General features: G+C 41.4%; 1 protein-coding gene across 5 annotated transcripts in view; it reads left to right on the forward strand.

Moving 5' to 3' along the window:
* UHRF2 (ubiquitin like with PHD and ring finger domains 2) overlaps window positions 1-22123 on the forward strand; it is a 171904-nt gene that overhangs the window by 137423 nt on the left and 12358 nt on the right. For 4 of the 5 annotated variants that reach the window (XR_012159104.2, XM_073345304.2, XM_073345305.2 and 1 more), the window contains one exon: window positions 19327-19433. The exons of the other annotated variant lie outside the window; for it this stretch is intronic. Coding sequence is in view for 3 of the 4 variants with exons in the window: in XM_073345304.2 (XP_073201405.1) it covers window positions 19327-19433 (107 nt within the window). In the remaining variant the exon portion in view is untranslated. The remainder of the gene's footprint in view (window positions 1-19326; window positions 19434-22123) is intronic. 5 annotated transcript variants of the gene reach the window in all.

The following is a 22123-nucleotide window of genomic DNA, read 5'->3' on the forward strand; positions in this document are numbered from 1 at the left end:
TTAAAGAAGATTCAAAATTCTCTCCTTTGAGATGCCAAATTGTCAATCTGTAGTTTTTGCAGTCAGTTTTTGTGACTTCATTGAAAGTTTAAATACTTTTTGAGTTAGTATTAAAACTGATGTTTGCTTCCTCTCAGTGAATGGACTTGAAGGTGTATTCTTCAGATGGTTTGAGGAAGTATTAATCAAGGTGGTTAACTTAAGTACTGATTCTGTGTCAATAGTTTAATCTGAATGAATGTTGTTTTTTCCTCAAGTGTCCTCTGCTTATTTCCATTTGTGGGATTGGCAGTTCCCATTGTTGAGTTACAGAATCTTCTGAAGAGTGGTGTTCATTGAGGTCAATTATCCCTCCCTCTGCCTCCTCGGTGGGCAATTCTCAGGTTATTGGAGGAATGCACCCAACTGCTCCTGGGTTCCTTCTTAACTGCCAAAGGTTCAGTGAGCTCATTTCACACACGGTGTCCTCAATTCATTCCTTGTCAGTTTTTCCTTTTCTTCTGCCTTCTCAGGGCTATTTTTATTTTAGTTAGATTCTCAGTTAATTAACACAGGTTTCTTAATTTAAGAACAAAATAGAAATGATACCCATTTATCATGTGTCATCTGGACCCACATGGAGCAGGAGGGCTGCCACACCCTGCTGATGGGAAGCTCTTCAAGTCCCAGAAACTAAGTCTGACAATGTGTAAGTCCATCATTGACTTTAGAGATTCGCTAGCCAAGTGACTCTATTCCAGATCATGCAGCATTCAGGTCCATGGTCTTAACCTGACTGACAAAGCCCGGTACTGAGATTCCAGCACAGTAGATACAGCAACTAGGTCCCTGGATCTGTCCAGGTCAACCTAATCCAGCACTGAAATTCGAGCATTGTTGATATGACACCAAAGCCCCAGGGTGTGACTGGGTAGAGCTAATCCAGCGCAGAGGTCCTGGCACAATCAGCATGTTGCTGAGGTCCGGAATCCCTCTAGGTAGACCCAGTTCATTGCTGAGGTCCTGAAACTGTTGACATGCTGCCACAGTTCTGGCACCATCAGTTTCAGAGAATCAGAAGTAGTTTGGTGCCCACTATAAGAGGCACTAGGGCCCCAGATCCCTCTAGGTCAACTAAGTCAATTGCCTAGGATCTGGCATCATAGAATGTGGTGAAGTACTTGATGAAGTCATCGGGTACCCCCTTTGTACATGGCATTAACATCCCCACAACAGTCTGAATCATGCAAGTCCAATTCTAAGGATTTGGCACTATTGGCTGGTGTACCACTTGTTTGAAGTGATCTAGCAGAAGTGTAAGTGGTGTTTGATCTCTGCATCCATCTGGATTGACAGTCTGGTTTTGAGGATCTGGCACAATTGACTCTGATGAAACACTTGCATGAAATGATTCGGTGAACAGTGTAAGCAGTGTTGGATTAAGAGTCACTCAACAGATGGGTCTAACAAATATTTTTTAAGACCAAACACTCAGCGAGTAGTGATCAGTTACTCACAAGAGGGAACAGAGTAACAGCTGTGTTAGTCTGTATTCGCAAAAAGAAAAGGAGTACTTGTGGCACCTTAGAGACTAACCAATTGCATCCGAAGAAGTGCGCTGTAGCTCACGAAAGCTTATGCTCAAATAAATTGGTTAGTCTCTAAGGTGCCACAAGTACTCCTTTTCTTTTCACAAGAGGGAAGTTGATCAGGATGGTCTCATTACAGTCACCTCCAGCACTGGACAGCTTCAACCTTCCTTTGTTACACAAACTCATTTATAACTTTTTGTTGTCTTTTCTTATACATATGTATTATTAGTGTCTCATTTCCATATTAACTCTCCTCCCCCAGCAGCCTCCCCCAAATCAGTCTTCTAGCTTTTTAGTTATTTTATCTTTTCTTATTTGAGCATAAGCTTTCGTGCGTAAAATCCCCACTTCTTCAGATGCATGGAGTGAAAATTACAGATGCAGACATAAATATACTGACACATGAAGAGAAGGGAGTTACCTCACAAGTGGAGAACCAGTGTTGACAGGGCCAATTTGATCAGGGTGGATGTAGTCCACTCCCAAACAATTCCAGGAGAGGCAGAGAGGCGAAGATGCTTCTGTAATGAGCCAGTCCCTATTCAAGCCCAAATTAATGGTGTTAAATTTGCAAATGAATTGTAGTTCTGCTGTTTCTCTTTGAAGTCTGTTTCTGAAATTTTTTTGTTCAAGTATAGCTACTTTCAAATCTGTTATAGAATGTCCAAGAAGATTGAAGTGTTCTCCCACTGGCTTTTGTATGTTACCATTCCTGATGTCTGATTTGTGTCCTTTTATTCTTTTACGTAGGGACTGTCTGGTTTGGGCAGTGTACATGGCAGAAGGGCATTGTTAGCACATGATGGCATATATAACATTAGTACACGTGCAGGTGAATGAGCCTGTGATGGTGTGGCTGATGTGGTTGGGTCCTCTGATGGTGTCACTAGAGTAGATACGGGGACAGAGTGGGCAACAAGGTTTGCTACAGGGATTAGGTCCTGGGTTAGCGTTTCTGTGGTGTGGTTTGTAGTTGCTGGTGAGTATTTGCTTCAGGTTGGGGGGCTGACTGTAAGCGAGGACTGGCCTGTCTCTGAAGGTCTGGGAGAGTGAGGGATCGTTTTCCAGGATAGGTTGTAGATAGTTGATAATGTGCTGGAGAGGTTTTAGCTGGGGGCCATACGTGGTGGCCAGTAGTGTTCTGTTATTTTCCTTGTGGGGCCTGTCCTGTAGTAGGTGATTTCTGGGTACCTGTCTCACTCTGTCGATCTGTTTCCTCACTTCCCCAGCCCAGTGCTGAGATCCTGCACCACAGGTTCAGAAGAATCACATGCAATGAGGCTCTGTGTCAAGCATAAGTGATTAAAGGTCCCCAGATCTGTATAAATAGATTGAGGGTGGTGCTGAGAACTGGACACCATTGACTCTTCATTTTTAGAAATAGTATAGCCCCATGATCCTTGGGAGTATACTGAGTCAGCATCCTTACATCTGTGTCTCCTTTTCTGGAATCTTTCCAATGTCAGACACTTAGTTTGTGTAATTTCAGTAGTCAGGTGATACCTACCTGTGGTTAATTCCCAGGATCTGCAGAGATAGTCAACTGAGGCAATAGGTAGACATTCCTTCTGTGGGAGTTCCTCCAGATGAGTTCCGGGCCAGGGTTCTGAGAAGAAACTGAAGTGCCTTTTGTCATCTCTGAAACACATCACCTAACCAAGGTATCCTTGAATGCAGACACCTTCATCACTGAAACCTTGGAAGCCCATTCTTAGGCCTAGATTGAGGACAATTTGGTAGCTAGTGGGTTTCATTCAGTGCCACACGCCTTATTGATTCAAAAAATAACTAAGACTTTGACACTACCTGAAGCCATTACTGCCTGGAAACATCAAGATTCCAAACATCAGTGTCCGTGCTTTGTTTATGAAGACGGGCCGTAATGAGGTTTCCTTGAGTCCACTGAACGAGCATCTGCTGATGCTGGATCACTGGATCTTCTTATTCTCCTATTTATGTGCAATCAACTGTACACTGAGATTTCCTAAAGCAACACTTTAAAGTTTTAAAAAAGGACAGCCAGTCCTGCGAGCACCGTTTCTTGGCCCTGAAAGTCTATTAGTGGACTGAGCTTTTTGGTGCCACGTTTCTGATGCTTGAGTCCTGGAACTTATCCTGCTGTAGTGCCAGAAAGACTTTGGATTTTCCTCCTCTGTTTAAGCCTAGTAGGCAATCTGCTTCAAATTTTTGGTGTTAAGTGCTGTTCCTTGGCCGCAAAGCACATGAAAAATCGCTCCTACCTTTAAGGTGACATTGGCATTAAATTGCTTCTTTTCTCAGGATAATTTGCAGCTCTATGTCATGTCCTGACATTGTCTGTTTCAGACATCAGGACATTCATGTCTGCATCTAGACTTTGATCCACAAACCGGTTCCTTACAGTGTAATTGGGTTATACCTTTATTCAAACTACATCTGTAGCCTCCATGAGACTGATTACTAAGGTACCATCCATTCTTGACATTATTTACACTTAAGCCAAAGTGTGTCCAGGCAGATTCTTTGGAAGGTCTTTCTACAACAGCACAAATATCTTAGATCGCTGTCTGGCATTATGTATATGCAAGGGGAGTAGGTCCTGATTAATCCATTTATTACCATTGAGAACATCCATCATCTCCAGTTCTGCTTTAGGGTCAGACGAGACTTACTGTGATGGGCAGTGTTGCAGGGCGATGACTTACTGGTGCAGTGCCTCCTGTCGGTCATCCTGGGAATTAGCTCTTCCAGCCAGGAGTGCCCTCTGCCGGCTGATGTCTCGCCTGCCACTGGCCCCCGTGTCCCTCCCAGACCCCAGTGTCCTTTACCCAGGGGTTCTGCCCACCACAGCAACCCATAGTCTGGGTCTCCCCACTCAGGGGAACTCCCAATCCTTTATCCCCACCTTACCTAAGTGGCTACTGCCAGTCATCATCTAGCCCCCAACCTCTAGGGCAGACTGCAGTTTGTAAATCATTCATCATCGGCAAGGAGGTTGCATCATCAGCTGCCTCTGTCTGTCTAGGGGCTGCCCCTTTGCAGCCCCAGTACCCTTTTGTAGGCCTTTGACAAGGCCTGCAGTCTGGGACTTTGCTAGGCTGGAGCTCCCAGCTCCCTCTGCCCTTCCTCAGCACTGCTTCACCCTAGGTACCTTCCTCAGCTTCCCAGGCAGCCTGGTCCTTCCGTCTCTAGAGCCAGAGAGAGAGTGTGTCAGCTTCTGGTCCACTGCCCTCTTATAAGGGCCAGCTGGGCCCTGATTAAGCTGACTACAGCTATGGCTGTTTTCCTAATCAGCCTAGCTTTCCCTCTCTGCAGCCCTTTCTAGGGCTTCTTTATCCCTTTCAGGGAGGAGCGGTGTGACCAACCCGCTACAGGCAGACTCCCCTTTTTGGGACAGAAAACAGGAATTCCTCTGAGTGCTCCCCGATTCTGTTGGTTAAGATCTGTAAGCTGGTCAGTCAGGATGGAGGCCAGGTATGAATCAGGTCTTGGCAGTTTTGACTTGAGACATCTTAGGTCTGATGTTAGCATCACTTTCAAGTTTACTGGATCTCTTCCTTAAGGTTGATGTAGAAATCGCCATCTGAGCCTGAATCTTCTTGGATTGATGCACTGATTTCTTGATTGCTGAGATGCTTGATGACGTTTTTCAGAAGTCTAGTGGATTCTGTCGAGAAGCAGAAACTCTTGACCAAACAAACCTTTCTTGCTTTTAATGTTGTCATGTATTATGCTTTGAACATTAAGAACAATTTTTGAGTTATCTCAGGCTGCATGGGTTGTGATATCAGCTGCCATCCTTACATGTTCAGGACAACAGTCCCTGTAAACTTTATAATAACCAAGTTTATGGAATGGTTGCTCCATGTACCACTAGGATTGATAGAGGTAATGACTTTGTCTTGATGGCTGCACCAAAGGAAATAAAGATTTGCTTCATATCAATACACTTGGCTGTGCTGTGGGTGCCATGAGAAGGACGCATTCATTTAACTACCGTGTAGGTTTTCCTCCTGTGCATGCATCTCTTTTGCTTTGGCATCGGTCTTGTATCACAAAGCTTGTGGGACTTCTGGCCTGCTAATGCTCAGAGTATCATCTGTACCATAAACCTGTGAAAAAGTCATTCCTCAGAGCCGTAGTTACATCCCACAAGTTTAGTGAGATAAAAACCAAATGGCCAGTCTTTTATAAATTGTACTCCATATGCCAAATGTGATTTCCTCATCCCCATTTCTAGTCTAAAGTCATCTCTGTTTATATCTCATACAGGCCACTAACCTGTCTGTATTTCCCCAAGTTTCTTGGACACTCTTATGATGTCTCACTAGGTGTTTACATACCTGGAGATATCAAAACATGTTCAAATAATCTGAAGGTAGCATCCATTCTGTGCCTTTGATTTACCATTTTAATAGATTTTGTAAAGCTGTTCTTTGAAGCTCTGTAGATATTTTAAGCAGAAATATGTCCCTTGCTAAGATCTGATCTGGGAGAGGGAAATTGCAATCTAATCTGTCTTGAGCTGCCATCCAGAGTTGATGCTTGTATTGGCAGTTTTGCAGTCCTTATTCACTTAAAACCCCTTCGTTCACTTTCATAGGTGCCTGCCAGTCTCCTACAAATGGGACTGTGCAGAGGCCACTCACAGAAGAGAGATTACTTACTGGTAACTGCTGTTCTTCAATAGTGTCACCTCTGCATATTCATGCTCTCCACCCACCTTTCCCACTTGTTTAAAGTCTTGGATCAACAAGCCTGAAATTAGGGAAGGAACTTGTCAGTGGTTGGGGTCATTTCCCTTTTTATACCTTCATATTACTCCATGAGGAAAGGGAGAGAGGTGAGCAAATTAATCCAAATGGAAATTGCTCTCTTGACGATTTTGCAGGTCAGTACCAGGGGACACCAATCCCACAAGTGAGACCATGTAGAGGACACTCTTGAAGAACAAGTTAACAGAAAGTAACCCCTCTTCATGGATGATTACAAACAGCTTGTGCACTTCCTTTCTTTAGGGGAAAAAAATAGCTCCTCATAGGTTCCACAAGAAAGAGGGAGATTTGTTCTTTGTTTGTCTTTTGCTGTCTTATGGATGTTTCATATTAAATGGGGAAACTAGTTTGAGGATTTGAAAGTTTGGTTTGATGATTTTTTTAGGTCTCTCAAAACACTAGTTGGCCAAATTTCAGGGCTTCTATTTGTCTTGATCCTCCTTGACCTCACCTACCATATCTGTGCAGATTATTCAAATCTGTCTTTCCACTCCTGACTAGTTGACATCCATCCATCCTACATCTAAACTTGTCTATCTGACATCTACCTTTGAATGGCTAATCATCAGCATACATTTACAAGGAGAAAAACTGAATTTTTCTCTTCTGTTGCCCACCCTCTTTTTCTATCACAGTCAACAATATGCATGCATCCGATGAAGTGAGCTGTAGCTCACGAAAGCTCATGCTCAAATAAATTGGTTAGTCTCTAAGGTGCCACAAGTACTCCTTTTCTTTTAGTCAACAATATGGTTATCCTCCTTGTCACCTAAGCCTATAATCTGGCCCTTTGCCTTTGACATGTGGGGCATATCTAAATCCTGCCATTTTTAGGATCCATCCTTTCTATCCTTACAAGTGTCTAAAACTCTCAGGCTGTCAGCATTTAGAGTCTCACTACTGCAACATCCTCCTCTCCAACCTCCCTAACACATTGCTTTCTTCCAGTCCATACAAAATGTTGGCAATAAAATCATCTTGCTTTCCTCTTGTTTTGATGAAATCTTCCCCATATCTGAATTCCGCCTCTGGCTCCTCGTGTGCATAAGAGTGGCCATACTGCGTCAGACCAATGGTCCATGTAGCCCAGTATCCTGTCTTTCGACAATGGCTATTGCTAGGTGTTTCAGAGGGAATGAACAGAACAGGCAAAGAGTGTTCCATCCCCTATCATCCATTCCTGGCTTCTGGCAGTCAGAGGCTAGGGACACTCAGAGCATAGGCTTGCATTCCTGACCATGTTGGCTAATAGCTACTGATGAACGTATGATCCATGACTTTATCTAATATTCTTTTTTAGCCCCTTTATAGTTTTGGCCTTCACAATATCCCTTAGTTACAGTGTGTTGTGTGAAGAAGTACTTCCTTGTGTTTGTTTTAAACCTCCTGCCTATTAATTTCTCTGGGTGACCCCTGGTTCTTGAGTTATGTGAAGGAATAAATAGCACTTCCTTATTCACTTTCTCCACCCCATTCAGGATTTTATAAACCTTTATCATATTGTGTCCCATCCCCCCTTAGTTGTCCCTTTTCCAAGATGAAAAGTCCCTTTTTAAGCTCTCCTCATATGGAAGCTCTTCCTTACCCCTAATCATTTTTGTTGCCCTTCTTTTAGCCTTTTCCATTTCTAATATATCTTTTTTGAGATGGGTCAACAAAAATTGCACACTGTAATTGAAGGTATGGGCATACCATGAATTTATATAGTGGCATTGTGATATTTTCTGTCTTATTATCTATCCCTTTTCCAGTGGTTCCTAACATTCTGTTCGCTTTTTTGACTGCCGTGGCACATTGAGTGGATGTTTTCATGGGACTATCCACAATGACTCCCAAGATCTCTTTCTTGAGTGGTAATAGCGAATTTAGAGCCCAGCATTTTGTATGTATAGTTAGGATTATGTTTTCCAATGTGCATTACTTGGCAGATGAAATTCAATGTTGATAAATGCAATTTTCTTACCCAGTCACCTGTTTTTTGAGATCCCTTTGTAACTCTTCACAGTCTGCTTTGGACTTGCTGTCTTGAGTAATTTTGTATCATCTGCAAATTTTGCCTCCTCACTGTTTACCCCTTTTTCCAGATTGCTTATGAATATGTTGAAAAACTGGTCCCAGTACAGATCCCTAGGGAACACCACTATTTACCTCTCTCCATTCTGAAAACTGACCATTTATTCCTGCTCTTTGTTTCCTATCTTTTAACCAGTTACTGATCCATGAGAGGACCTTCCCTCTTATCCTATGACTGCTTACTTTGCTTAAGAGCCTTTGGTGAGGGACCTTGTGAAAGGCTTTCTGAAGGTCCAAGTACACTGTATGCACTGTATTGCCATTGTCCACATGTTTGTTGACCCCCCTCAAAGAATTCTAATAGGTTGGTGAGGCATGATTTCCCTTTACAAAACCCACGTTGACTGTTTCCCAACAAATCATGTTCATCTATGTGCCTGATAATTCTGTTTGTTACTATAGTTTCAACCAATTTGCCTGGTACTGAAGTTGGGCTTACTAGCCTGTAATTGCCAGGTTCACCTCTGTAGCCTTTTGTAAAAAGTGGGGTCATATTAGCTATCGTCCAGCCATCTGGAACAGAAGTTGATTTAAGTGATAGGTTACCTACCACATTCAGTAGTTCTGCAATTTCATATTTTTTAGTTCCTTCAGAACTCTTGGGTGAATACCATCTGGTCCTGGTGACTTATTACTGTTTAATGTATGAGTTTGTTCCACAACTTCCTTACTGACACCTGAATTTGGGACAGTTCCTCAGATATGTCCTCTAAAAAGAACGACTCAGGTGTGGGAATCTCCCTTACATCCTCTGCAGTGAAGACTGATGAAAAGAATTCATTTAGGTTCTGCGCAGTGGCCTTATCATCCTTGAGTGCTCCTTTAGCACCTTGATTGTACAACGGCCCCATGATTGTTTGGCAGGCTTCCTGCTTCTGATGTATTTTTAAAAAATTACTGTTAGTTTTTCGGTCTTTAGCTAATTGCTCTTCAAATTCTTTTTGGGGCCTGCCTAATTACATTTTTACATTTGACTTGCTAGAGGTTATGCTCCTTTCTATTTTCCTCAGTAGGATTTAATTTCCAAATTTCCAAAAGATATCTTTTTGCTTTTAACCACTTTGTTGTTTAGCCATTGTGGTACTTTTTTCACCCTCTCACTATGTTTTTTAATTTCGGGTGTACATTTAATTTGAGCCTCTATTGTGATGTTTTAAAGAGGTTCCTTGCAGCTTGCCAGCTTTTCACTTTTGTGACTGTATCTTATAATTGCCATTTGATGCAACTGCATCGAATTCAAGCTTTTTTCCCCACAGGCTTCAGAGCCCTGCCTAACTCTGTCCCACCCTACTTACTTGTCTTATTTTGTGTGACTCCCTGTCACCTTTGTTCCACCAGTGAGGTCTGTCCCACCTGCCCATTTCTCAGCTTGTTGCATAAATATCTCCTTGCCTTCTTCCACAGTGCTCTTATGCATGGAATGCCCTTCCTGAGTTCATTCACAAGGTGCCTCCCTCTGTACGCTTGAGTCCCTCCTGAAGAATGTCAGTGGCCAGACCAGCTCAGCTGCTGGCCTGCTCCCTGATTACTTTTGCTGCTAGACATCCAGAGAGCTAACTGCACTGCCTTGGAATTCACGTAGGTAGCTACAGCTCCTGATTGGCTGCTGATTTAGCAGCCCTGCTTATAAGACTGGCACCCACAGACAATCAATGGCTGCTCAATGTGTACCATGTCCAGAGCTGCGCTTGCCTGCTCCTTCCAGCCCTTGTTCCAATCCCTGCTCTGCCCTGCTCTATCCTGCTGCCTTGTTCCCATCCTGTTTCAGCTTTGTTTTCATACCAGCTCTTGCTCGTGCTCCAGCCTCTGTTCCCAACCATGGCTTCTGACTTTGATCCTCAGCTCTGCATTTTGCTTATGACTTTGGGTTACCCTCTGGTTCTGGTATTCAGCTTCTGTCCTTCTGGTACTGACCCCCAGCTCATTCCTGGACTCTATCCCTCTAGACCAGCCTCTAATTCAGGGGTTCTCAAACTGGTGATCGGGACCCCTCTGGGGGTCGCAAGCTGTCAGCCTCCACCCCAAACCCCGCTTTGCCTCTAGCATTTATAATGGTGTTAAATATATAAACAAGTGTTTTTAATTTATAAGGCGGAGTCGCACTCAGTGGCTTGCTGTGTGAAAGGGTTCACCAGTACAATAGTTTGAGAAATGCTGCTCTAACTTGTAGGTTGAACTATCATTTGAACCATTAATCCTGACTGCCCAAAGCCTGGGTCACAAAGAGTCACTTCTGTTGTGTGGAGTCTAGTTGACATATTGACAAAGTACACCATTTAAAAAAAATATATTAACTTTACATTGCCAGTACTAACAAGCCCTGCCTTGACTGCTCTACTTCTGTATTGCACACTTTCCCCTTAAGCTCTCTGTCTTTAGATGGTGAACTCCTCAGGTCAAGTACTTTGCCATATTTGCTGTTTGGAGAATGCCTAGCACATTGTGGGTGCTACCAAAATCAAAGAAATTTCAATTTCAGGGAAAAATTAGTCAAAAGTTTACTGCCACATGTAATCATTATATTATTTATTTTTTTGCTTCTAGGTGTATGTTTATGCTTGTTATCCCTTTTCCACAATGCTGACTTAGCACAAGCCAGCAACTTCTTGTGAACAAAATAAGTCTGGATTTTGTAGATTGTTCAGAAGAGCACTGATTAATATCTGTCTCTCAATTCTGGTAATGAATATTTGCTCTAAGTATTAGGGAAGTTTAAGGATAAATCTGCTTCCACGTTTTTGGTGTGGAAGTTCATGAATATCAAATAGTGGCTATGTTTTCCCATCAGATAGACAGTGCTTTCATGGTCTAACAATATGCTGCATGCAGAGCAGGAGGTCTGTTACTGTCAGTAAATGGGGATGCCAACAGGCTCCAGCAAATGTTATACATTAACAAGGTGATCCAGACTTGCTGGTCTGAAAGCTTTGAAATGTAGAATTGTCAGTTTTCTTTTTAGAAAAGCACTCCATTTATGAAATAGATATTTGAACTGAAAAAGATGTTGAAGGGGATAGTTATAGTGTCTTTCTGAAAATGGCACGTCTATATTTTTATTACATGGTTTATTTGTTAAAGGGGCTCCAAACCAGCACCCCTGAACTTTAGGGAAGTTGGATCCAAATTCTGATCTTGAACTTTTGGGGAAGGATAGGACATAAGGAATCAAAATTGTTGAATTGCTTGGATTCATGTGAAAACTGATTCCAGTTTTAGCGATGTGATGACTCCTCTTTAAAACAACTTCCAGTCAGAAAAATAAGAAAAATCTCAAGGAGAGCGCAATCTACAGTTGTCTACTTCTTTCACTTAAGCTGTGTCTACACTGCGCACCTTACAATGACATGGCTGTGCTGCTGCAGCTGCGCCGTTGTAAGGTGCACTGTGTAGACATTCTTTATCACCAGGTGAGAGCTCTCCCGGCAACAAAATAAAACCACCTCCAACGAGGGGCGGTCACTTCATCCCCAGGAGTGCGAACCGTCAAAGTGCTGTCCACACCAGCACTTTTCATTGTTAAAACATTTGTCCTTCAGGCATGTGGTTTTTTCACACCCCTGAGTGACCAAAGTTTTAACGATGAAAATGACAGTGTAGACGAAGCCTTAGTCAACGTTTTCAGAATTTATTGTCACCTTCTCACCAGCCAATAATCATTTTCCTGTTCTGAAGCCTTCATTTTAGCTGAATGTGTCCAATCTTTTGTATGCAGTGTTGTAACTGTGTCAGCCTCAGGCTATTTGAGGTACAAGGTGGGTGATATCTTTTATTGGACCAACTTCTGTTGGTGTGAGACACAATCTTTTGAGTTTACACAGAGCTCTTCTTCAGGTTTCCATTCCTTATGCTAGGTGGAAATCTTGGGCTTGATTCACCACTTTCTTGCTAGTGTAAAACTGGTGAATCTGGTTCGGGTATTGAACCTAAGAAGGCTGGTAGAACCAAGTTTTTGTTCTAGATTAGGTCTGAGTTTTTGTTAGGAAATCTGTTACTCGGCTTTGGTAATCAAGAAGAATATTTTAAAATTACCTCTACTAAATTCTGTTTATTTATCTAGTTCTGTGTCTAGATTAAAGACCAAACTGAAATTTGGGCAAACTATACAAGAGAAAAATTGGAGGGAGTAACAAGAAAGAGTCTAACATCTGAGTCTTGGAGAGTTAAAAATTAAAAGAATCAAAATTAGGTATATAACAGGAACAAGATTAAAATAATAAGGTTTGATTTAATATATGCCATGATATAGTAAGAGATAATCAGATCATCTGAAGTTCTGAATGCCTCTCATAAGGTGCTGTACCTTCAGTTCCCAATTCAGTAAGGGTTGTGCGAGCTTATTCTTCACTGAAACTGTTCAGCATCTCACAGGATTGTGCCCAAATTAAGACAATTCAGAATTTATGTGGTGCAGAGGTGAATTGAATTTAAAATGTGTGTTATATCTTATAATTAGGACAATTAGGTGGTAACTTTACAGAGACAATATAAGGGGAGAGAGAGAGAAGGCTTAAAGAGAAGAGAGGGAGATGCCAAAAAGAACTTAGTCAGTGACAGAAAGTGCTACTTGAAGAAAGCCGTTTCAAGCACTGGAAAATAAGACTGTCCAATATTTTTGGTCCTATTAGAGTACATCCAGAATACATAATATAGAAAATACATTTTCTATATTAGGACTTCAGGCCTCCCACCCACAGATTTGTAATGTAAAACTGCTAAAGAGCTCCCTTTTGACATCTGTCGTCTTCAGAATCTTTTCTTCTTCTTCGAATAGTGTCCCTATGGGTGCTCCATTCTAGGCGTCTTTGCATCCCTGCTCCTCAGATTGGAGTTATGGTAGCAGTGTCCATTTGGCCTTCACATGCAGTCTCCCTGTCTCATACTCTACTCTGTTGCTAATAGCACTGTGCATGCAAACTGCTCTCAGTTCCTTCTCAACTGCCTTTGGCTTGAGATGGAGTCTTAAGCAGAGCTCATTACAAAGATTTTTCTTAGTGTTTTTTCTTACTAGTTTTTCCTTAGTAGTAATAGTATTTCAGTTAGTGTTAATACTTTATTCTCTTTTCATTAAAAAAAAAATTATTTCGCTTACAGAATAGTTATCTCCTTAGCATAAATTAGATTTCCGTAGCTCTTCCAATGCAGAAAGTGAACCCCGAAAGGAATATACCTGGCTCCCATGGGTTTCAACATTGCCTCTCCTGTTCGGAAGCCATTCCTGTCAGCAATGGCCATTCTTGCTGCATTCACTGCCTAAGAGAGGCACAAATGCCTCACAAGTGCATGTTTTGTCTTAAATTAAAATCCAGAACCAAAGAGCTGTGAGCTGAAATTAAGACTGCTCATGATCGAAAGCTCACTCCAACCAGCCCCAGAGCCCGGTTGAGACCATTGCCATCAATATTGTCTGATCAAAACTCTTCAGTGACTTCAAAGAGGAAATCCTTAGATTCCTCTCAGAAAGTCTCGAAAAAGCAGGTCACAAGTTCCCCAGGGACTTGGCCAAGAGAAAGAGGACCCTTTAGTCAATAACCTCACTACTGACTGACCCGTGACTAGGTACCTATGAGTTTGCAGGATCCTCCCGATACCACCAGTAAGCCCAAAGACTCTTAAGTGGGCAGGCTCGGGCAGAATGGTACCCTCAAGGGAAAGGAGCGGCAAAGAAAGACCCAGCTCCTCTAAAACGGTACCTCTGGAGTCTTGTAGACAATTGGTATCTACTATGCTGGCACTGCAAAAGGCTACAGCAACACCTGTTGGCCATTCCTCAGAATGCAGAGGGCCTGAAGTACTGACAGCTGTGTCCACTTCAACGGTGCCTACTCAGCTGGCTTCAACGATACTGGTGGCTGTTCCAGTGCCACAGGAATTTCGGTTCCTCAAAGACTTGATAGTATTGGAGACAGATTCCTGAATCACCCTTAGTAGGCACTGACATAACTGCAGTATGGGTTATGCCCGGATGTCCATGACTGCTCCACCCCTGTCAAGTGACAAGGAAGAGGATGGGGATGAGCTATACTCAGTGTCTCTCCAGGGGTCTCCATTACAACACCAGGGAGCTAGCCAGGTAGAAACTCATGTGCCTTCAGTCTACCATCAGAGTAGAAGAGACCGACCTAGTTGGTATGGACACTACTGGATACTCCCATTCCTGCCCTTTCCACCAGCTCAGTGGCCAAATTGGGACCCATGGGTGGCATATGGACAACAATTTTTGAGGGCCTCTAGCTTACCTAAAGAGTTAAAGGAAGGTGATCTCCTGCAGCTTCAATAGTCAGACCTCCTGATCCTCAAGAGGAGACCTTTGAGGAACAGAAGGAGAGACTAGACAAGGAAGCCACTCCTGTGACCAACATTTTCTCATCTCCTGATAAGTCAGTTATGCCTCCCCCACCAACTGTGGCAGACAACTTCAAACAATTTTAGGATCTCTTTAAGAGGGTACCAGATTCTCTGCAAAACCCGCTTGAGGAAGTCAGTGTCAAAGCACAAACTGCTTGACATCCTACAGATGTCATCAGCAAAAATGGCACTCCTCATCAATGAGCGCTGCTTGATTTGGTGAAAACTGTATGGCAGACACCAGACACGATACCTACCCCCAACATGCAAAATGGCAGACAAAAAATATTATGTGTCCTCTAAAGTAGGGGGCTTTTTATTTTCTCATCCCCTAATTCACTGGTCGTTGACACTGTTAATGAACATGGCAGACAGTACTATGCTAAAACGACACCATACAATAAGGACTGAAAATGACTGGATTTATTTGGGCGTAAATAATATTCTTCAATAAATATTCTACATTTTAGGATCGCTAATTATCAAGCCTTCATGGCAAAATAAAACCATACCAATTAATTGAAATTAAATACCTTTATTGAACACATCCCTTTGGATGAGAGAGAGGAATTCCAGGCTATCGTTGCTGAGGGTCAGCTCCTTGCGAGGACAGCAATGCAGGCTTCTCTGGTTGCTGTCGATAGAGTTGCACTTTCCAACTTCACAGCGGTTGTCATGAAGAGAACATCTTGGTGTCATCTCTGCGGCTTTCTAAAGAAGGTACACATCATGGTGGAGGACCTCCCTTTTGAGAGATCTAAATTGTTTGCAGAAAGAATGGAAGAATCACTCCACACATTGAAAGATTCTAGGGCTACATTATATTCTCTGGGTGTTTATACTCCTGCCCAGAAAAGAAGACTCAGTAAGTACCAGACGGCACAGAGATCCCGGCCTACTCACTTTCCTTCTCCCCAGAGACATTAGGATCCTCAAAGGAAGAGGCAGAGATTACAGAAACAGAGACCAACTGCTCCCCAGTTATTGACATTGCACCCTTTTACATCCAATTTTGATGTGTTGTTCGAGGCCTCAAGTTACCTCTCGCAGTCTCATTTGCTCAAACAATCCAAACATCTCCACCAATTTGGTGACTGTCTTACTCCTTTTTATCAAAACTGGAAGCATTATAACCTCAGACAAGTGGATATTAGTGATTATCTCCAAGGGCTATTCAATCCACTTCACCTTCCTCCCTGCCTCTCTTCAGGGACCTTTCTCACAAGCATTGTAACACGAAGAAATGTACCACCTCCTAAAACTAGGTGCCAGAGAACCTGTTTCCACCCAACACAGAGGGAAGGGTTTCTATTTCAAATACTTTCTGACACAGAAAAAGAACGGCAGTTAGAGACCCATTCTGGATTTAAGGGCACTCAACAGTTTCAATACAATACAATAAAATACAATACAGTATTTCAAGACAGTTACCTTGGCAGCAATAATCCCATCTCTGGACCAAGGGGACTGGTTCTCGGCCCTCAGCCTACAAGATGCTTACTTTCATAACACAAACCACCCATCATACAGAAGGTTCCTAAGAGTCACTCTGTGTCAAGATCATTTCCAATACAAAGTGCTCCCATTTGGTCTATCATCAGCACTTAGGGTATTCTTGAAAGTCCTTTCTGTGGTAGCAACACATCCTCACAAACAAGGCATCATGATATTTCCATATCTAGATGATTGCTAGCTCAAAGTACATACATTAACCTACTCCTTGAGAGACACACGAAAAACTATAGATCTATTCCTACAACTAGGTCTATAACTAAATACCCAAAAGTCCACTGCAACAGCTGGAATTCATAGGAACCTGCTTAGATGCAATAGAGGTCAAAGCCTTTGTCCCATCACATTGTTCAACATCTTAGCCAGCTTAATCTTGACAGTTCAGGCCAATCTGCGGATTTCAGCCAGAACCTGTCTGCAACTACTGGGGCATATGGCAGGTGGGCACCTTTGTAATAAAGCATACAAGACTACACATGCATTGTCTTTAAGGGTGGCTCAAAATGGTATATATCCCGAGAAGACACAATTTAAACAAACTTCTGTCAGTTTCCTCAAGAGTCAAAAACTCACTCAACTGGTGGGCAGATTCTCACAAGCTATGTACGGGAGTCCCCTTCACTCAGTCAACCCTGTTGTTGATGATGGATGGCATCCCTAATGGGATGGGGAGCCCACTTGGACACCGACACCTACACCATTCAGGGCAAATGGTCCCCTCTCGAATCCACACTACGTGTCAACTTACTAGAGCTCAGAGTAGTCAAGAATGCATGACACTCTTCCTACCAATGATCAAAGGCAAACGTAAAGATTATGACAGACAACATTGCATGCATGTTCTATATAAACTGCCAGGGAGGAGCAAGATCACATTCCCTATGTGCCAAGGCAGTGCAAATATGGAACTGATGCATTTGTTACCAGATCAGTATCTCAGCAACTTTATGTCCTGAGCATACAGAACACTATGGCGGATATTTTCAGCAGAAAAGTTTCCAAGATTACGAATGGGAAGTAGACAATACTTCACAACATATTCATACAGTGGGGAACTCCAAAGATAGACCTGATCACCCCACCCAAGAACAAAAAATGCTCTCAATTCTGCTCCAGAGAATGCCTGGGTCACCATTCTCTTGGAGATGCTTTTCTCCCCAGATGGAACAGACATGTGTGACATGCATTTTCACCAATTCCACTAATATCAAAAGTGATATTAAAGATAAAGAAAGAAAAGGCCAGAGTTGTTGTTATAGTTCCAGTGTGGCCAAGACAGACTTGGTTTCCATACCTTTTTAAGCTGGCGGTCTGTCCATCATTTACTCTCCACCCTGTTCCTCTTCTTTCTCAAGATTTGGGCCAGATCCGTCATGCAAATCTGCAAGTTCTCCTGCTCAAAGCATGGCTCCTCAATAGTTCCAAAACTCAGAAATGAACTGTTCTGAGGATGTGAAGGAAGTACTGTTACATAGCAGAAAAATAATTACTTGTCACACATACAAGAAATAACTGTTGTTTTTTTTAAATCTGCTAATTGTGACATTTCATAAATACTTATAGAAATGTCATTCAACTTGCTCACAAAAACCCATTGTTTTTAAAAATGTGGTCAATAGCACCAAATCATTCTTCCTGCTTAAACCATAGAGCTCTTAAATTGTATTTACCAATTCTTTATCAGCTTGTCAATAAAATTCATTCAGATTTCACAGAATGGTAGGGTTAAATTCACTGAAGTTTGGAAACTGCTTTGAGATCCTTGGATAGAAGGTGATATATCAGTGCAAAATATTACTGTTTAAAAAATTGAGAATATGATTCCTCTCCAAATGCATTTTTATTTGATAATACATTACTACATTTAAAATTTAGTTGATATTCTCCTTTTTAAAAATTCAAGTATATTAGAAGCTCTCTGAGATACAATCTAGGACAACGTTTTCCATCAGCCAAACAAAAGACCAAGTTAGAATACTAAAATAACCTACGCAACAAAATGGTCTAATCTGTAGTTGAAAAGATATTTTGCTTTCTTTTCAAACAAGACATGCTTTTTATATCTTTAAATAGTTTTTGTGCATCTACTGGATATTAAATACAAGAAGTTACAATTATTATTATATATTATTTTGGGCATCCCAAAGTGTGTTAAGGATAGTACAGAAACGAGTAAAGACACATCCCCTGCCTTGAAGATCCTTTGAGCTAAATTCAGACATGACACTACAACTTAGGGTAATAAACTAAAGATAGGAAAGGGGAGAAGTAGGACGAGAGAGGTAATAGTAGGATTATGCAGTTACTCAATTAAGGCATGTATAAAACTTTTGGTTTCACTGATTTGTGTTATTAAAAATGCTTTTGGAGAGGAATCCTATACTGTACTTAAAAAAGCGAATGCAAATAAATGTCTCCATTCGTATAATAGTGAGTTCATAACACCTATCTGACGATGTGTATGAAAAACTTCTCTTACAGCGGTAAATATAGCTAGAGCTGCATTTTAGTAATGTTCTAGTTAATGAAGTTCTGTTTACCAATCCCAGCCCAGTATGGGCTGGATCCTACAAGGTGCTGAGTGTTCTGGCCTTGATCCAGCAGTGCCTTTTTGCACATTGTTAACATTAAGCACAAGTGTCATTGAAGTATAGTTAAGAAAATGCTTAAGTGCGCCACTGGATCAGGGCCAGTGTGCTTAGTACCTTGCAGAATAGAACCCTATTTATCAGTGATGGTAATACATATTTTGAAAATATGATTTCCTACTAAACTAAACTTTCATTGTTCTATCTTAATAACACTATAATTATGATCAGTGTATGCTCCCCACCCTCCACAGTTTTTAGAAGCTAAGGGTTTAGTAGTCAACGGTCTGATGATCATGGAACCAGTAGCTTTGTGTTAGTATAATTTCTAGAAGGAGAGTCATGTAGGAACAGAGCACAAATTCATAGTTGTGTGTTAGGGAAATGTTCTTGTTTGAGAAACAGGACCAATGAAGCACTGGTGTTTTCAGTTCAGATGCTTTAATTTGGAATGTTAAAACAGAGGATAATCTTCTCCCACAGGATCGAGGTGATGAATTCACTTACACTGGGAGTGGTGGTAGAGATCTTTCTGGTAATAAAAGGATTGGAGAACATTCATTTGATCAAACATTAACACACATGAACAGGTAAGTTTTTTGAAGTATAAATTAAATTAAGGTCTTTCAAAGAACAATACTGTTAGATTCCATTAATTTAAAACAAATTTTTGATATCTTCCTTTTATCTCATAAAACCCTTGTAAATGATGGTACCTCTGGCTATCCACTGGCATTTCATCCATGTCCTGTTATATTGATTTAAAACAGTAATTGTAGCTGAATAAAACACATTGCTATATTATAGGTTGAGCTGGTAGCTATGCCTTTGGTTAATGTTGCTTAACACTTTCCACTATAAGAGCCGGTTTTCAGTGGCATAACTTTGCGAAACTTTGAGTGTTCATGCTGAAATTTTCCATGCCAAGTGTCTGGCTAAGGAAGACTTAGTTATTTAGCTAAAATGGTTAACCATTTGTAAGAAATAAGTTAGGGGGAATATGTTTTACCCAGGTTAAAAAAAAATGTGATCTGTTTCACTGAAGTGCTAGTTCATCCATGTATTGGAGCAGTGCATGAAATTAGGGGTTGTCCTGATGTCAAGGATATTTCTTTTGCTGTCCCCGTGAAAATCTGCCTAATTTTTGTCAAGTTATAAGCCTCTTAAAAATTGCAGTTCAGACATGCGCAGTAAAGGCTTCGTAAAGTTTGGCAACCATATTCTCTGAAGATTCTGCTTGCAGTGGGCATGTTTCATCATCGTCACAACTCCTAGATGCTGACCAGACTGCGCATGCATTATTCCCATAGGTCGACTGAGCATAGTGCAGTGCAGAGTTGCAAAGACCGAGTAGGACTTTCCCTGCAACCTTTCCTTCTGGCAGCACAGTTCCACTGTAATGCCAGGCATTAGAACTGAGAGATGGAGACTCCCATACTCTCAGTGCTTCACCTGCTGGTGCCCAAGCAGTGATGAAGAAGAGAAGGAACAGCCTAACTTGAATACAGAGGGATGTGAAAGAGGGCAACAAGAACTAAGGTGGGAGTGTTGAGAACATAGGGACAGAGACAGGCTTGGGTGACAGTGTTAGCAGAGTTTTGCACGGGCAGCCTTAATGCAGGCATTTCTTATTATTTGCATCCTTGACTTTGTAACCTTACTGTTCTTTTAATGTAGTTTTTTGTGCTTAATTGTTACATAGTTCCTGTAGATATAAAACACAGTTTTATCTCAAATGAGGATATAAGTAATCTGGATAAAAGGTAGTAGATACGTTTTATGATTTAGTGCATTAATGTTTTTGCAGTCTAGTGCTGGACCTCGGTCATGTCAGTGTTCAAAATTAATTTTTCGATCTTTGCTATAGCAGACATGGCATTCAGCCTTCTTATTACAGGAAGCCACTCAGTGAGTGGGCATGGATTGAAGCATTTCCCCACCTTTCAAGCATGAGTCTACTGCTGTCTTAAAGTGGTCTGTCAAAAAGAGCTGTGGTTGCTTTGTTTGTCACCTTTATTTCTAGTTATCAGATGATTTGGTTGCAAGACTAGTATAAATAACAGCACTTCAAAGATGCTATGTGATTGGGGGTTTTGTTGTACTCACAGAATTCCTTAGAATTCACAACCGTTCTCTACCTTGTTTACATAGGGTTCCAGGCAACATGATAATGCTTTCCCCAACCAGCATAGGATAAAAAAGGAATTTCTGATGACATCATCTCTGATGGAGCGCATCAGTGCCCTGTCAGTTGATTTTCATTCGCAAGCAGCAGAACAGATCTGTTATAGCTCTCCTGAGCTATTTCATTAAATGCTTTCACTTGTTGTTTAACTGCACCTTTTCACATTAGCTTTTTCATATCTCCACCAAAACTCAATGTGAGGGATCTCTGTCATTTAAGCAGTACATGCAGAAACATTTATTTTGGCATTGAAGAAGAAAGAGAAGCCTACTGTGATTTTAACAAAAAACATTTCTGCTTTTTGATGATTCATCAGTTTTTCGACTGTACAGGAATGCATTTAAATGGTCAGCCTTTACCCCTGGACTCTTCACTAAAGCGATGATGATCCAGATATTTTCATAAAGAGGGAATTTCATCTATCTGTGTGTTGCTAGTCGGTGTTCATATAGGTAGATTTCTTTTAAGTATTCCGGGTTGCCAAACTGAAGTATTGCAATTTTTCACAGAATATGGCTGCATTTTTATTATGTGCAGAAGAAAGTCAAACAACATATTACCAATTTTTGGGACAAGATTAGGCAGAGTTATTCAGGAAAGGTGATCAGTGTCCAATCCTGTACTTAGCCTGTATATGAATAAATGACATCTTATACTGACCTAAAGTCACTGAGAAACTTCATTTTGCATCTCCTCAAAAGCCATCTTCTGAATTTAATGAGGTAGTAGTTCACATGGGAAATTCCACCATATTCCTTTTCTGAGTGTTAACCTGACTCCTCTGGTGATTAAACATAAGGGACCAAATTTTCAGAACAAGAAGACTTATCTAATTTGCCTAATGCATGAATCTGAACAGCCACCGTTTGATCACAAACTTTCTGTATGCACAGTAGTGCATGATTTTTTTGCACATAGACCTTAGTACTCTTTTTTAAAACTTGGCCTCAAGAATTTGATATAGTTCAGCTACAGTGGCTTGCAGTTATGACAGATAGTAGTCTTCATGGTTAGGGTCCACTTAGATGATGATAATAATGATAATAATTAATAATTAATGAACAGGCTGCTAATAGGTTACAAACTATTTAAAAA

Source organism: Lepidochelys kempii, chromosome 5 (genome assembly GCF_965140285.1).
Source record: "Lepidochelys kempii isolate rLepKem1 chromosome 5, rLepKem1.hap1, whole genome shotgun sequence".
Taxonomy (NCBI): Eukaryota; Metazoa; Chordata; order Testudines; family Cheloniidae; genus Lepidochelys; species Lepidochelys kempii.